At 41.6% G+C, this 16,897-nt stretch overlaps 1 protein-coding gene across 10 annotated transcripts in view; it reads left to right on the plus strand.

Annotated features, from left to right (window-relative positions):
* Positions 1-16,897, plus strand: part of ATG7 (autophagy related 7) — a 252,739-nt gene that overhangs the window by 68,167 nt on the left and 167,675 nt on the right. For 8 of the 10 annotated variants that reach the window (XM_011280206.4, XM_045051957.1, XM_045051956.1 and 5 more), the window contains 2 exons: positions 9-124; positions 4,943-5,018. In XM_011280206.4, coding sequence (XP_011278508.2) covers positions 9-124; positions 4,943-5,018 — 192 coding nt within the window. Of the gene's footprint in view, positions 1-8; positions 125-4,942; positions 5,019-5,637; positions 5,788-6,403; positions 7,616-16,897 lie in introns of those variants that run through there. The other 2 variants (XM_045051960.1, XM_045051959.1) reach the window with 2 other exon arrangements.

Consider the following 16,897-nt stretch of genomic DNA (forward strand, 5'->3'; position numbering starts at 1 on the left):
CTCTGTAGTCAACCAGAGACCGGACCTTGGACCAGCAGTGCACTGTGAGTCGTCCAGGACTGGCCATGATTGCAGGAGCCTTGGCAGTGGAATTGATGGTTTCTGTTTTGCAGCATCCAGACGGGTGAGTTTACTGTTTAGACATGGTTATTTAAACAAAGAAAGCTTTCGTGTCTCCCTTGGCCTTTTCTTGGCCTGACTCTTCTGAGCATTGTGTTGTTCTTTCTGTCCTCAAAAACACAAGACTGAAAAGCCTGGTCTGATTCATTGGCCTGGGGGGAACTTGTCATGTGATCTTTGGGGCTACATCTCTGCATCCTTCTGGAATTGACCTCTCCTGGAATTATTTGGTAACTGATGATAAGGAAAAATAAACATTTTGGTGGGGGCCTTTGGGACCTTCATGCTTTTATTCTGTTAGTAGGTTTTAATCTTAACTGTGAACATTTTGTAAGACAGTGCATGAATCCCATGTGATAGAAATTGCACTGGGCTGTATGTGACATCTTCAGTGATACGGCCAAATGGGACTTTATTTTGCTTACGCAGCAAGAAGCCTAGAGGTAGGCAGTCCGTAGCTGCTACAAAGGCTTTGTTATGCCATCAGGGACTCAAGTTCCTTCTTATCATTCACTCAGCCACTCTTAGCTTTCTTCCTTATGCTTGTCACCTTGTGGCCACCAGATGACTGCTTCACCTCCAGTGTTGCTTCTGTGTTAAAGTTAAGAACACATGTCAGCTTAGCTGAGGTTCCCCTCTTGTAAAGAGCTTTCCTGGAAGACTCACCCATTGATTCTAACCCCTGTATCACATGGCCACCCTTTGCTGCAGGGAAGACTGACAAATATGATTGTTTTGTTTGGGCATATTACCTCTCCAAAAAGAGTTGTGGTAAGATAGACATGGAGAAGGGTATTGGATAGGCAAACAGCAGTGTCTGCACACTCATTTTTTTAAATTATGCATATATTTTAAGCCCCAGGAGAGATTATTATATAGTTGGTATGCATTATGTTTGGCTAACATTTTCCTTTTTTGTTACTTTTCATTTCCTTTTGCATCTTTGAGCTTCCAGCCAAGGCTATTACTCTTCTGACAGAAGAATGCCTTTTATTATTAACTTCAGGAATGCTATGAACAAGATATTTCAATTTTTGTCAGTCTGAGAATGTCTTTATCTTCATTCTTAGAAGATATTTGTGCTGAGTGTAGAATTCTAGATTGGTGGTAATTTTCTTTCAGCACATTTAGAGTAAAAAACTAGTGTTTCTGGCTGCTTTTGTTGTTGAGCAGTTTGGTGTTTATCTCACTGCTGCTCCTTTGATACAGTTTGTTTCTCTCCCTCTTTCCCTGCCCTGAGTTGCTTTTAAGGTTTTCTTATTGTCTCTGGTTTTCAGAAGTTGGACTATCATATACCTACTTCTGTATTTATTCTGGTTGTGTTTTCTAGTGCTTCTTGAATCCATGGCTCGATGCTTTTCATCTGTTGTGTAAAATTCTCAGCCATTATCGCTTTAAAATATGACTTGTGCCCCTTTCTGTCTTCTTTCCTTTTGAGTCTTTGAGTACATATCAGAATTAACCTATGCCCTTTTCTGTATTTTCCAGTACTTTGTTTTTCCTTGCTTTAGTCTGCCCATTTGCTTTTGGCTTCCAGTTTGCTAATTCCTATTTCTTCTGTATCTAATATGTGTCAAGCCATCCACTGAGTTGTTTTTTTTTTTTTTTATTGTTTATTTATTTTTGAGAGAGACAGAGCATGAATGGGGGTATGGGGGGGCAGAGAGAGAGGGAGACACAGAATTCGAAGCAGGCTGCAGGCTCTGAGCTTCAGCGTGGAGCCTGACGCAGGGCTCGAACTTAATGAGCTGTGAAATCATGACCTGAACTGAAGTCAGAAGCTCAGCTGACTGAGCCACCCAGGCAACCCTGAGTTTTAATTTAATTATTTTATGGTTCAGTTCTAAAATTTCCATTTGATCTTATTTTATACATTTCCTGATCTCTACTGAAATTGTGACTTTGATCTTTTTCATTACTTGAAAACACTTAATTGTGTTTTTAAGTCCTTAATCAGATACCCCCATTATCTGGATCTCCTGTAAGTCTGTTCCTCTTGTCTATTGGTTTTTGGGTTGTTTATTTGTTTTTTGACTTTTGGTTATCTATTATCTCCTCCAATACCTGGTATTTTTTCTTTTCTTTCTTTCTTTTTTTTTTTTGTTTTTGTTTTCAAACAAAACCTTTGTATTATGGAAAACTCAAACATACATGAAAGAAAAAACATACAGAAAATAATAAATGCCATTATATATACATACCATCCAGCCTCAACAGTTACCGACATATGGCCAGGCATTATTTATCTATACAGCTATCCACATTTTTTCTCTTCCCACTGGCTTATTTTAAAGCAAATCCAAGACATAGCAATTATCTTTTTATAATACCTTATGATATAGTGTCCCTACTATTTTACATATAAAGACAAATTAAAAGTGATGCTTTCATATTACCTCATATCCAGTTAGTTTTTAATTTACCTCAGTTTCTCGAATCTGCTTGTTGTTGTTGTTGTTGTTGTTTTGCTTGGTTATTTTTGAATGACTACTGGACATTTTTTATGAAAAATTACAGAGATGATGTGATTTACATTTCCTTCTGGCAAACTGCTAGGCAAAGTGGATTAGCAGTACTAGAACTAGAGGGCTTCTCTATTTCTGATTCATTCCCTAGGATGTAGCCCACCTTGTTCCCAGCCCAAAGCCTGGCATATTTTCCATAATTTCTCCTTATTGTCAGACCCCAAACTCTAGTTTTCCCTTCCAGTCCATTTGTCTGTCCATATAACTCTTCAGCCTCTGATCCTATAGCCACTGCTTTTGGAGGTTGGCAATCACTCTATGGCAGAAAGCTCCCCTTGCAAATGCCTTGTTTACCTCGTGGGCTTCTCTCCTCTCACAGATCTTGGCTCTGCTATTCTGCTATTGTGACAACCTGGTCTACCAATGCCATACCATTTTTTAAAAATATATTTTTTAAATTTATTAAACACTCATAGTGTAGTAAGGTTGCATGTGAGCGTAGAGAAATGAGCAGGCTGGTGTGTTTTGCTTCAACTTGACCTTGGCTTTTTAGTAGTCTATATGTTTACCATACTGTATATATGCTATATTAAAGATACAAAACTTGGCACAATTGTGATCTGCTCCAGGCAAGAAGACCTTGCTTTATGACCTACAAACAGTAGATTCATCTTGTAATAAATAGAAGTGAGACAAAATTAGATTAATTAAAAAAATAGAATCAGTAACTGTTTTAAGGTTTATTTATTTTTGAGAGAGAGAGAGACAGAGACAGAGCACAAGTGGGGGAGGGTTAGAGAGAGGGTGGGGGACACAGAATCTGAAGTGGGTTCCAGGCTCTGTGTCAGCACAGAGTCTGACATGGGGCTTGAACCATAAACCATGAGATCATGACCTGAGCCGAAGTCAGACCCTTAACCGACTGAGCCACCCAGGTGCCCCAAATCAGTAATTTTAAGAAAGAAAGAAGGAAGGAGGGAAAAGAGGAGAAAGGGATGGAGGAAAGAAAAGGGAAGGAAACAAAAAAGAAAATAAATGATTAAACACTTGAAGATTCTCTCCATAACTGTCTAAGGCTCTGCTGCCACGTGTAGGCTAATGAAGGCTGACTGAAGCCAAAAGGACGTTTACACCTGCCTATCTGACAAATACACTGTAATTTGTTTTATTTGTCAGGTACTCATATAGTGCTTGCTTTGTTCTAGGCACTGTTCCGGTCACTTTGCAGGAGTAACTCATTTAATCCTATAGCAAACCTATTAGGAAAGAACTATTATCTGACCTGTTTTTGATGGGAAAATTGCACGGGGAGGCTAAATTGTTGAAACTTACATAGCTGGTAAGTGGTAAAACGGGCCTTTCACTCAGCCAGTTTGGCTCCAAACTCTGTTTTTAATCACCCTGCTATACTGTTTGTAACACAGGCAGGAGAGAATTGAATTTTCAAAAGATTTGTTTTTCCAATTCTCAGAAATTAACTTGAATATTCTATTGATTTCATGACTCAAGGGTGTTTTTTTTTTTTTTTTTTCTATGCAAAATCAAAAAGACGACCTGTGTACAGTGTTGGCGGCATACGTAGCTAGTCTGGGTGCAACAGAGTTAAGCGAAAATAAACAGCCTTTTTTTACTTCCTCTCATCTCCGTCATCCCCCTGGGCTACCCCTGCCTTCTCAGTGTCGTTGGGCCTCCTGACGGGGCATATCTGGGACCAAATCTTGGAGAGACGATTCCACGATTCCTTGATGCGACCCCTCTCTCTCCGGCGTTCACCCTGGTTGTAGGACAAAACCAGGTCCTATGTCGCGTGTCTTCTGTATCGTAAGGAAACATCACACTGTTGTTCGGGAAGGAGTGCATTCATTCTCCTTCCCAAATAATCTCTCACTGTTCTGCCTCACAGTAGCATTCATATCACCTCAGTTAATTAAGGTGGGAAAGTTTTCCATTTCAAAATTTCAGTACAGAAAGGTGCCACGGTTTTTGACAAGACTCTCTCTCAGAGTCAGGGAGTTGACCTTAATCGACTTATCATATGCCAAGCATCGCACTTGGCAGCTTTTCCAACTTATTCCTGATTTAGTCCTCATAACTGTCTTGTTCCTATTTTATAGTTAATGCAGTTAATGGACCCAGAGCACAGAGAAGTTAAGCAGCTTGTCTGGGGTCACAAGCTCTGGCCTTTCTGACTCCAAAAATTCATGCTGCCTTTTTTTTCTTCTTCTCTCCTCTTCTTCCTCCTTCCCTCCAGCAGAAATTAGGTTTTCTTTAGCTCTCCTCCTGGCCAAATCGTCCTCACAGGTGTCAAACATAAACTTTAGTTAAATGAGTGGCTCTAATTGTTTTTCTTTTCTCAGGGGCTATGCCATTGCCAGCAGCAGTGATGACCGCATGAATGAACCGCCAACCTCTCTCGGCCTTGTGCCTCACCAGGTTAGTGATCTGGAAATGAAGGCATAATTCTGGACCTGGTCCCAGCACTCAGAGGGAATGCATTTGGGGTCACTTGACCACACCATTAGCTCAGCCCACCACTTTTCCACACTTCTTATCCTCTAGCTGCCCTTGAGTTTCAGTGGGTTCACTTTAAGACCACCTACAAGGTATCCCATTCTGTAGGATGGCCGTGAGGAGAATTCATGAACAAGCAGCAGCATCGAGCCTTTGATGCATTTAGCATGTTGACCAAAGGTCTCATAATGGAGAAGCAAGAACAGACTTCGGAACTGGCCAGACGGCAGTTTAAATCCCAGCGCTACAGTTACTAAGACGGCCTTCCTTGGCCAAATCCCTAAACTTGTCTGAGCCCCAGTTTTCCCATGTATAAAATGGAGACAGTCATACTGACCTCACGTGGTAGTTGCAGAGACCAGAGATGGTCTGCAGAGGGCTCAACAGTGGCGCTGGCATGTCACAGGCCCTCAGTGAAGGGTGCTTGCTATTTTTGTTGCTGTCATTTGTTAATATTATTGACTCCCTAGCTACATAAAAAGCCTTCTGGGTATGCATGGGAAAACCATTAGAGGTGTCAAAAAATCAGGTTTCTTTTCAGAAAAAGAATCTGAAGTATCATGAAAGAAGATCCATCGCATAGAGAGGGAAAGAGAAAAAAAGTAGTGGAACGAAAACTCAAATTCACGTTGCCTCGCCAGTAGTTTTGTTACTGTGTTTTTTGGAGGAATGAAGACGTATTCCAATCTCACTTTTTGGAAGTCATTTCTCTAGGCACCATATGTGTATTTCAGTGTGTAAGAGGAAGGCTGACCCCTGTGAAGGGGTGATGGCACCCCACAGTCCTGTCTTGGGGTGTGAGGACAGGCTCAGAGCTGAGGGTGAGAGCAGCCCACTGAGCCCACATTTGTCTCCGCCTGCCTCCCCACCACCTGCCTCCTGTCCTCTAGGACAGCCCTGTCATTTTTCCATTTGAGGATTTGAAACAGAAGAGAGGACATTATTTGCCCAAAGCCACAGACACAGGCAGTGGATGAGCCAAAACCCACACCTAAACTTGCACTCCTACTAGTGTCCTTCGTGAGGTTTTGTGAGTGAAATTTCCCTGGCCTGCCCGATGGGAGCGTTCCCTTCAGGTCACTCCTCCAGCCCTCCTGCACTAAGACATCCATCAGACACCTTGTGTTAGGTCACTGACCCTCCCCGAGCTTCAGTTTCCATATCAGTAAAAGCAAGTGCTTTACCTCGTGTCCAGGATTATGTCTGTTATGAGGCTTTGTAAACCATAAAGCAGTGCAAATGCAGCTTTTCCAGTCTGCCTCACACAAGGTGCCATTTATTTGACATGAATGTGTTAATCTTTCTAGAGAGACATTTCGGGTAGGACCCAAAAGACGCTGTAGTAACCCTCCATCAGAAGGAAGCCGCCCTCCAGAGCCGACCCCTGTGTTTATGCTCTCGAATCTCCTTCGATTCCCCACCCACTTCCCCTCTTCACACGTCTCCAGTCCCTTTCTTCTGACCTTGAGATGTGCCCTCATCTCCTTTGTAGATCTCGTACTGAGAAGGGCCTTAATTAAATTTTCAGTCATGCCCCTGCACTTCTTTCCTTCTTTAAGTCCTTTATGTTAAATCACGGTGGTTGTAGTTTTCTCAGTGCTGAGGCCAGAGGGCAAAACAGTCCCTTTATTGAAGGGGTCCAGCGTCAAAATGCATGTGCCCATGTTTTTAAAGTACTATGGCAACTAATCCCTCTCAGTGTCATTTACCCCCATTGAGCCTCACAATTGTTTGTCATTCACCGACTCTTCTAGTTCTTTCTCCTCATTTTCAAACGTCTGAAGGATTATTTTGGTTGTTGGCCATCTCTTCATTTGGTCTTTTCAAAGGCTGAAGAATAACCCAGCCATATATGGAAAAAGCCCAGTGCTTGTGGGTGATTAGTTGCTTACATTATTTCAAGTTTCAAGCCTTTATTTTTAGCTACTATCTAAAAAAGACAGTGGAGAAAGAACTTTAAAATTAATCAGGGTTGTGTGGTTCCTATTTATAGGCTTTAAATTTCTTCTTCTTTTTTTTTTTAAGTGGAGTAAGTCCATTTATGCAACTGTGTTTTGATTAGGAGAACATCGTTTCCACAAAAACACTGGGCTGTGTTGCAATGCCCTGCTGCAGACTCAGCACTTCCCTCCTCCTTTTCCTGGCTCTTCAGATTTCCTCTTGGATAGGAACTTAGTAAACCCCTTTTGTGTGCTTTGCATACAAAGAACAACCCGTGAGTTCCCTGGGCTCCTTTTTTTGTTCCCCAAAGGAGAGTGTGTGCTAATTGGCCCCTGTGGAAGGAGCTGTAGTAGAAAAGTGATAGCCCTTGGACAGGAATCACAAGGGCCCCCCACCAGCAGCTCATTGTGTAATCTGGAGAAAGTTGCTTAACTTAGCCTGTGGGCTCTGTGTCTCTGCTCTCCATGTCAGACTGGGGAGGCACGAGGATTACTTAGTTGATCTGCCCGTGGGACCACAGGCAGAATTTGGCCCAGCCAGAGATTGGCCAAGTGCAGGAAAAGGCTTGATTAGGCTCTGACATGGAGTGGTAGTCAGCCCGGGGGGGGGGGGGGGGGGGGGGGTACCTCTGATTGATTTTGAAAACCATGAGAAAACCATTTGAAGGTAAGAAAATAGGCTTACGGGTTTATTCTTTTTTAAAAGTGTCTGGCCCAGTGTACATGAACGGGATTCTGCAAGCAGCCAGCAATAAGTGTAGCCCTCTTTCTGTCTGTAAAGACAATTATTTTGGCAATTTAAATCATCATTTTATTGATGTATAAAATGCATCAACTCATACAAATCATTAAGTATACAGCTTGGATTATCACAAAGTAAGCACCATTTATGTACCCAGCACAAAGATCAAAATAAAATGTTATCAAGCATCCCCAAAGCCCCCTTTGTGCTTCTTCCAATTATTATTGCATCCTTCTTACACACAGGCAAGCATCTCTTGACTCTTAACACCATGGGACACCTTTGTCTAATTTTGGACTTTCTGTAAAAGAAATAATATAGTATAGTGTCCTCTTTGGAGCCTGGCTTCTTTTGTAGAGAAAACTTTTTCATTGCAGATCTTAGCATAGTATTATTCCTTTTGCTTCCCATCAAGTGGGATCTTAAAAACAAACAAACAAAAAAAAGTTGTCTTTTCCTGGCTCCTGGGTGGTAGCTGAGTTATTAAAAAGTTAAAAAAAGGTATAGGCCACTCCTGATATCTCCGGGAAGTGACGGAAATTGGCAGCCTGTGGAGCTGCTGATCATTTGACTGGACCTCTGTCAGAAAATGAAAAACAAGGTGGCAGTCCAGTAGTCGTCCAAACACCACAGTCATTAATATAGCAGTCAGCTCTTATCCCACTTGTGGACCAGGCAGTTCACATTTTTTGTCTTTGGGTGAATGTACTCTTGGCTCTCAAGTACTAATGAATAAAGACCGTGAATATGTATACCCTTCCTAGGGGTTTGGACTTGCCAACCCCATGGTTCTCTTGGGCTCTTGAATTCTTTCTTTTAATTACTTTCAGAAAAGCAGAACAAAGCCCAAACTAGGGCAGGACCCTGGGAGAGACCTGGCCTGGGAAATCTCGGAGACAAGTGTGATAGAGAGCTGGGGTCGCTAGCTATGCCTTGGGCTGCTAGTTATTTGGCCTGTCTGCACAGGCTGTGCCCCCACAAATCCTCAGGCCTTTAGCTTTTAATAAGCTCCCTTTGCTTGGAAATGCTTATTGCAGTGTGCCTCTGGGGATATGGATGGACTGACTGCTGAAGAAAGAGATTAAGAAGATAAGCAATAAAAGCCCATTTCCTGAGAGGTAGCCCAAGAAAGGGAGTCTCCTTCCCCCACTGTTTCTATACCCGTCCGATTGATGATAATGGGAATGGCAGGAAGAAGGGACAGTCTAAATGTCTGGTGTTTCTCTATATCAGATGTTGTGGTTTGTGACCTATCCATCCTCCCAGACCCCCTTCCATTCAGCTCTCCCATCAGCAGATGATTTCCAAACACTGTGCCAGGCACCATGATGTTCACAGAAGTTCAGTAACTGGCACAAAGTGACCCAGTGTTTATCCCCTTTTGCTTTTGGAGTCCTCTAAGGTTGTGGATATACCCTACACTATTTGGATGTGGTAGGACCTGGTTCCAGCTGGAGGCCCCTGAATAGAAAGAGGGATCTGGTACAAGGTCTGACAATATCCGTGCTTTCTGTGTGGGGCCCTAGAAGAAGAGATGGGGTTGGCCTTACTTGGTGCATGACGGAGGGGATGAAGTACACCTGGTGCCAGAGCTCAGATGTGCCTTAGCATCTCTTGTCCCAGAGGACTGGGGCATAAGTTTACCAGTTCAAGGATGTTATTTGTGCCCTATGAGTTTTGCTCACCTGATGAAGCCGTCCTGTTTGAGAGGTCCCACGTGGGAGGCAGCCCACAGGCTTTGTGATCATATAGATCCGATTAGAATCCTGCGTTTGCGTCTTAATTTCATTTTCATCCATCCATTCTTTAGCTCCTATTACAAAAGGATTTGAGGCAGCTCTCATCACTTGTTACTATGTGGCCTTGGACAGGTTACCAATCCTCTCTGAATTTCATATTTTATACTAGTAAAATGGGGATAATCATGGGGCACCTGGGTGGCTCAGTTGGTTGAGCGTCCCACTCCTGATTTCAGCTCAGGTCATGATCTCACAGTTCATGAGTTTGAGCCCCGTGTTGGGCTCTGTGCTGACAGTGTAGAACCTGCTTGGGATTCTCTCTCCCCTCTCTCTCTGCCCTTCCCTTGCTCTCTCTGTCTCTCTCTCTCTCTCACTCAAAATAAATAAATAAACTTAAAAACATGATTGTCACTTCAACGTTTAAAAAAAATGGGTATAATTATATAATATACTCCTGGAATTAACATACAGATTACATCACATTTATCAAGCACAGTTCCGGGCACATCAGGGACACTTGTAAATGTTGGTTTTATCTTTCTCTTTCAATTAAAATGGTAAAATGGGAGCTTCTGTGCTCTGCTAAAAAGGAAGTTACAAAGAATCTTCATAAAACTCTGGAAGCAATGAGTGTGTTGGGAAGGGTTGCAAAGACTGGCCAGCTCCATTCTGCAGGATTTTTCTAAGAATGATGCTGGCTCGTTTCCAGCTCAGTTCTTCTGTCCCTCAGTGACTCCAGTTTGATAAGGAGAGGTGGATCTTTGGGAGTCGCCGACGCCATTGTCTGAAATGAAGATGACTGTGCTGTGCCTGGGGTTTTGCAATTGCTCAACTCCCCATTTTGACATTTATTTTGATTAAGACTCTTTTCAGCATCCAAGAGTGAGCTCTTGGAGTTTGGAGTTCATTTTTATTTATTCAAACTCCAAGCTCTAGAAGTACTGCCAGGCTTGCCGGAAACTGGTGTGAAGTCAAGGCAGCAGGTTCCGTTGTGGCTGTGCTGCGCCTCCTCAGAGTGGCTATTTGTCTGTGGGCGTTGGGTCCCTGCTCCCCATCGAGGCAAGGTGGGCTTGGAGCTCAGGCTGATTTCACTCAGTTTTGGCATACACACTGCCAGTGGTAGCCCAGAATGGAAGGGGCCCCTTTCTTCTCCTGATCTACTGACTTTGTAGCCAACTGGGCATAAACGACTGAAGATAATTTCATTTACCCAGGCCCTGATAGCCCCTATCTAGGTATTGTGTTTTGGGGTTTTGTAGGACTGTTTGTTTGTTTGTTTGTTTTAATTCCTATGGCCTTCTTTTTCCTTCTTCCTTTTTTTTTTTTTTTTTTTTTTTTTTTTTTTTACCTCCCCCATGCTCTGCAGCTGTCTTCCCCAAGCTTTGGAGCCAGAAGGAACAGAACTCCGAATCCTGGCTTTGCCATTTAGTGGTTGTGGAACCTTGGGCAAGTGATGCTACTTCCCCAAGAAAGTTGTGAGGGTACATTGAGATAAGTGTGCAAAAACACCCAAGAGCACAGGGCACAGGGATGGTATTCCCTCTCTTCCTGTTTTCCATGTTATTCCAGGACATGCCTTCCCGCACAGCTTGCAAGGTGGAGAGGGAGCAGCTGTTTTCGTGGAAGAGAGAAAGGAGAGGGGTTAAGCACTGTAGGGGAGGGACAGGAGAGGCAGAGAAGATGGGTGAGAAAGATGCTTGGTGAGTTTGAGGCCCTGCAGGGCCGTGGGCATGCCAGTAACAGAGCTAGGAAAGCACAGTAAATAAGGTTGAGGGGAAGCAGTCAGGAATCCGCTGGGCCATTTGAAAGGCCTGGACCCTCACCCCAAAACAGTGGAAAGTCATGAGCTGGGTATACCATGGTAAGATTTGGCTGCTGCCTGGAGAATGGACTGGAGGAGATCTAAGTGGGTCTGGGTATAGACTAGCCATATATATATATACGCATATATATGTACGTTAATATATGTATGTATATATATATACACTACATATATGTATATGTGTATATATATACATGTATATACATATATATATACACACACATGCATATATACACACACTGTATATATATTAGCTGGCCTTTATGTGGAAGACTGCCTAATCCAGGGGGTTCCCATGTCCAGCTGTGCCTCAGAGTCACTTTGGGAGCCATTTCAGAATTACATTTCCCGGCCCCCTTCCAGATCCACTGAGTGACAGTCTCCAGAGACGTTAGGCATTTGAGAACCACAGCTTCAGTCTATTAAAAATAAATGGCTTCTCCGTGTCATCCTATGGGACAAAACACAATTCTCGTCAAGTTAACACAGACCAAATCCTGCTCTTTGAACATGCCTTTGAGTTTTGTGCTCCCATCAACATGAGTTCGGTTTCCAGAAGGACCCTTGACACCTTGTCCCTAGCACACACCTCCAGCCTAAGCATGTGTTCTGCCTGTGCGCCTGTGGAGCTAATTAGGCATGCACAGGTGTGCCTAATGATTTGGGCTGCGATCACCCACTGTGCTGCTGGGACCGCCGAGGAGGGAGGCCAAAGAGAGTTTAAAGGCCCTGCTCTGAGGCTTTTGTGTGTCTCCTGCCAGGTTTTTACTCCTGCTGATGAGGGGAGCCTGTCCTGCTCACTAGGCACTGTCAGCCAAATGCAAACACCACCAAGCGCCTCACTAGGATTTGACCTGGGGGATTTCACCTCAGGCTGCTTTCACCCTTGTTGGGGCCTGTGGGCCATGAGAACTAAGGGAGCCAAGAAACCACAGTGGATTGTGTTTCTTCTAGGTTCTGTCATTCCCAGGTGGGCCTTTAAGGATTCAGGGGGTAGCAGTGATACCTCTTAGAGCTGGTTTGTGTGTGATTTTTTTTTTTTTTTTTTTTTATTTTCCTAGAAGGCAATGCAGAAAACTGAAGCTGGAGATTATTTTGAGGATGGGAGACTGGGGGGCAATACGGACTTATAATTTTCCTTTGTGACTTTCTGAACTGTTCTGAAAATGTTAAGATTATAAAGTTTTTTTTTTTAATTTACCCTTTTGAGGTATAATTTATTTTTTTAATGTTTATTATTTTTGAGAGAGACAGAGACTGTGTGATGGGGGAGGGGCAGAGAGAGAGACACACACACACACATACATACATACATACATACATACATACATACATACATACATAATCCTAAGCAGGCTCCAGGCTCTGAGCTGTCAGCACAGAGCCCAACTCGGGGCTAAAACTCATGAGTTGTGAGATCATGACCTTAGCCGAAGTCGGACGCCCAACCAACTGAGCCACCTAGGCACTCCTTGAGGTATAATTTATGTATGCTCATTTAAGTGTGCATTTTAATGAATTTTGAGTGCATACACTCCACTCGTATATAACCACTACCACTCCAAGTGAGATACAGAACATTCCCAATCACCCCCAGAATTTGCTTTGTGCCTTTACTTGGCTAATATCCCCACCCTCAGTCCTAGGCATCCACAGATCCATTACCATATGGGCCATTTAAATTTTTTCCTTATTCTTTTCTGTGTTGAGAGGAAAAAAACAATATAAACTTAAAAAATAAAATGTGCAGGGAAGCAGGCAAGGTTTGGCCCCTCTAAGGAATTGCTCTTACTAGCCTGAAAGCTAGGTGGAGAGGCCTGTGTGTGTTTGTAAAATTAGCACTTTCCCCCTCTCAGTATTCAGAGGAGGTGATTTAAAAGGAAGTTAAATATTTAAATATTTTGTTTAAATACGAAAATGGGAGTAAATATCCTGTTGGAGTATGGGTTATTTTTTGTTGTTGTTTGCTCTTCTGTTTTCTGTCACGGGCTCATTGTTTTTATTTATAGGTAGAGTTAAATCTTTAAAAATAGTTCTTTAATGCCTGCCCCACCCCCATAAGGAAAGATTGACAGCAAATACTAATAATAGACTAAGAGGTGACAGTAAACTGTGTGCAGTCCCCAAAGTTAGAGAACTTACCTTGAGCAGTGTCGGGAGGCCTTACTTATTAGTTCCCATGTGGATGGGGAAATGACTTTAATATCATTTTATAAAGCCTTTTCATTTGAACATTATTTGGGATGTGGGCAAAATGAGGTGTGGTGGTGCTATCTTTAGAAAACATGGAAAGAATGATGAGAGGTTTGCTAAATGCTTCCATCTGTTTTCTGACATCTAACAGGAGATGTTGAGTGTTTAGAGCCAACCACAGGAAGGTGTGAATAAGGTTGGTAACCGAAAGCCCCTGTTTCACATGCTTGCCTGATGAGAATCACCTGGGGGCTCTTGTTAAGCATACTGATCCTCAGGCCTTACCCAGGCCTTTTAAATCAAGTTCCAGGGGATTCTTCTTATTGGGCAAATTCAGAAAAATGCTGAATGAGCATAATGCTTCCTATAACTTCTAAGTAGGCATACTTCTAAGTAGGAAGGTGATGGTGAGTTTTTCTCCGCCTAAGCAAAGGACAAATCCTTATAAACTTCTTGGATTGTGAATTGAGGACTGGCCTCTTAAATAGGTGTGAAAATATTTATAACGATTTTGCCTAGGGTACCTGGATTTTAGATTTCTCTGCGATTTCTGTGCATGTCTAAGGAAGGGGCTAAAATTTTAAGTAGCAACCTCTGCTCTTTAAATTTTACACATTTCTTGTAAGCTTGAGGGAATGCAGAGAATATTGTGGAAGCTCAGTGCATTTTTAATACTGGGGATTTAAAGCATTGTTGATGGGGAAGGGCTTCAAATTGCCTGGAAAATGTAAATGGTGCTAAGTTGGAGTTTTTCTTGTGGTCTGTCTGGAACTTGTTTTCTGTGTATAGTTCAGATATGAATAATTTGATAGGCTTTGGGATTTTTGTGTTTTTGTCATTCATTTCATAATGATATGCAGTCTCTCTTATAAGCATATCACTGTGCCGTGGGCAAATGTATATAGTTCAACCTGTGTCTTGCCCTCTAAAAGCAAGAGAAATAAAAAAATATTTTTAAGTAATAGTAGCACACAAGCTGATTCTAAAACTCAGAAAAAGACAAATGACCCAGAATAGCCAAAATAATCTTGAATAAGAAGAACAAAATTAGAAGACTTGCACTTCCCCAATTTTAAAACTGATGACAAAGCTACTATAATCAAGACAGTGTTGTACTATCATAAGGATAGATTTATAGACCAACAGAATAGAATTGAGAGTCCAGAAATGAACCTTTACACGTATGGTCATTTGATGACCATTCAACTGGGGAAGAAGAGTCTTGTCAATGAAATGCCGGGACAACTGGATTTGTACATGCAGAGGAATGAATTTGGACCCTTAATGTACAAAAGTTAACTCTAAATGATCATAGACATAAATATAACAGCTAAAACTGTAAAACTGGAAGAAAACTTAATAATCCTCATGACCTTGGGTCAGACAATGGCTTCTTGTATATGACACCATAAGACAAAGCAGCCAAAGAAAAAATAAATAGGACTTCATGAAAATAAAAAGTTTTGTGCTTCACAGGACACCATCAAGAAAGTGAAAAGATGACCCACAGAAGGGGAGAAAATACTTGCAAATCTTATGTGAAAAGAAACTTCTATCCAGAATATATTAAAAAAAAAAAACTCTTAAAATTCAACAATAAAAAAATCCAGTTTAAAATTTGGCTAAGAATTTGAATGGTCTTTTCTCCAAAGAAGCTATATACATGGTCAAGAAGCACATGGAAAAATGTTCAACATTATTAGTCATTACAGAAATGCAAACCAAACCTCAGTGAGCTACCACTTCAGACTCACTGGGATGGCTGTACTCAAAGAGACCGTATGAAGTGTTGACCCTGAAGTCAGAAATGTAATATGGTACAGTCACTTGGGAAGAGTTTGGCAGTTCCTTAAAATGTTAAACATATAGCTACATGTGACTCATTAATTCCTAAAATAATTGGAGTTACTGTATCTACCCAATTTTGTAGATACCCAAAAGAAATGTTCAACTGATGAATGGATAAACAAAATATGGTGTATCTATTTAACAGAATACTATTTGGCAATAAATAGGAATGACGTACAGATACTTGATGTAAAATGCATGAGAACATGCTAAGAACAAGAAGCCAGTCTTGTATGATCCCTTTCTAGGAAATAAGCAAAATAGACAAATCAGTAGAAATAGAAAGTAGATTAGTGGTTTCCTGGGGAAAGTGAAGAATGGGCACTAATTGTTTATAGGTTCAGGGTTTCTTTTTGGGGTGATAGAAATGTTCTGAAATTAGATATTGGTGATAATTATTCCATGAATATACTAAAAGCCTCTGAATTGTATACTTTAAAAAGATAAATTTTATGGTACATGAATTATATCCCACTAACATGCTGTTTTTTGTTTTTGTTTTTTGTTTTTTTTTTAAATAACTAACGGAAGGTATTTAGTGGTAAATATCAAAAGGAAGGATTCCAGATGATGGAACATTGTCTCTATGCTTGGTGTAGGTAGATTGAGGATTTATGAAAGAGGTGTGTTTGCATTGAGTGGCTTTTAAGGAAGACGAAGACTTGGCTATGTAGCTGTTTCCAGAAGGAAGAGTTCTGAGTCACAGAATTCAGCCTAAGATGAGGTCAGGAACTCAGGAATGTCTTTGGAAGTTCAGCTTGGTAGTTATACGGGGCCAGTGAGAAGTTTCAATTTAAGACATAACTGGAAAGGCAGGATGGGACAGATGAGTGGGGTGGGGGTGGAATATTGAATGCCAGCATAAGGAATTTTCTGCTGTAGAAAATTAATAAAAAGTGACACATCTTGGAGCTGTGTATTGGAAAAATTAATCAATGGCAGAATGTTGCCTTAAATGGAAGCGAGAGAGCGCACCTGTGGAGATAACCATTAGGAGTCTGATGCAATTGGTTTGAGAAGGTTTTCCTTTTTAAAATTACCTGAAACTAATTGATTGAGCCCTGGGCCTTCTGATACCAACTTGGTGAATTTGAAAGGCCTCATACACAGATGTTATTTTTACTTCATTTCCTGAGAAAATGAATCACAGTTTCCTAGTAAAGAGCTGTCTGGGGGTGCTAAACAATAGTGTGTGGGCCCATGCTTGGCCAGTCCATTCATTTTGGTTTCTTTTTCTTCTGTTACTCACCACCTGTGTTTTTTGTTTTTATTTTTTCCTTTCCTGCCTTCCTTCCTGCTTGGTCTTCTGTCTCTCTTACCTTCAAAGCTTTCACCTTCCATCTGCAATCATGAGACAGTTTAGCAGAGAAAATTGCCAATATTTCTTTGTACAACGTAAAACTAGATATTAGTTGTAGGAGAAAAAAGAATGAAGAAAATCTTTCCATGAAGCCCATATGGAGGCAGTAATATAGGCCGTATCAGTGAATACTTTAATGGAAAATATGCAAAATATG

Source organism: Felis catus, chromosome A2 (genome assembly GCF_018350175.1).
Source record: "Felis catus isolate Fca126 chromosome A2, F.catus_Fca126_mat1.0, whole genome shotgun sequence".
Lineage (NCBI taxonomy): Eukaryota > Metazoa > Chordata > Mammalia > Carnivora > Felidae > Felis > Felis catus.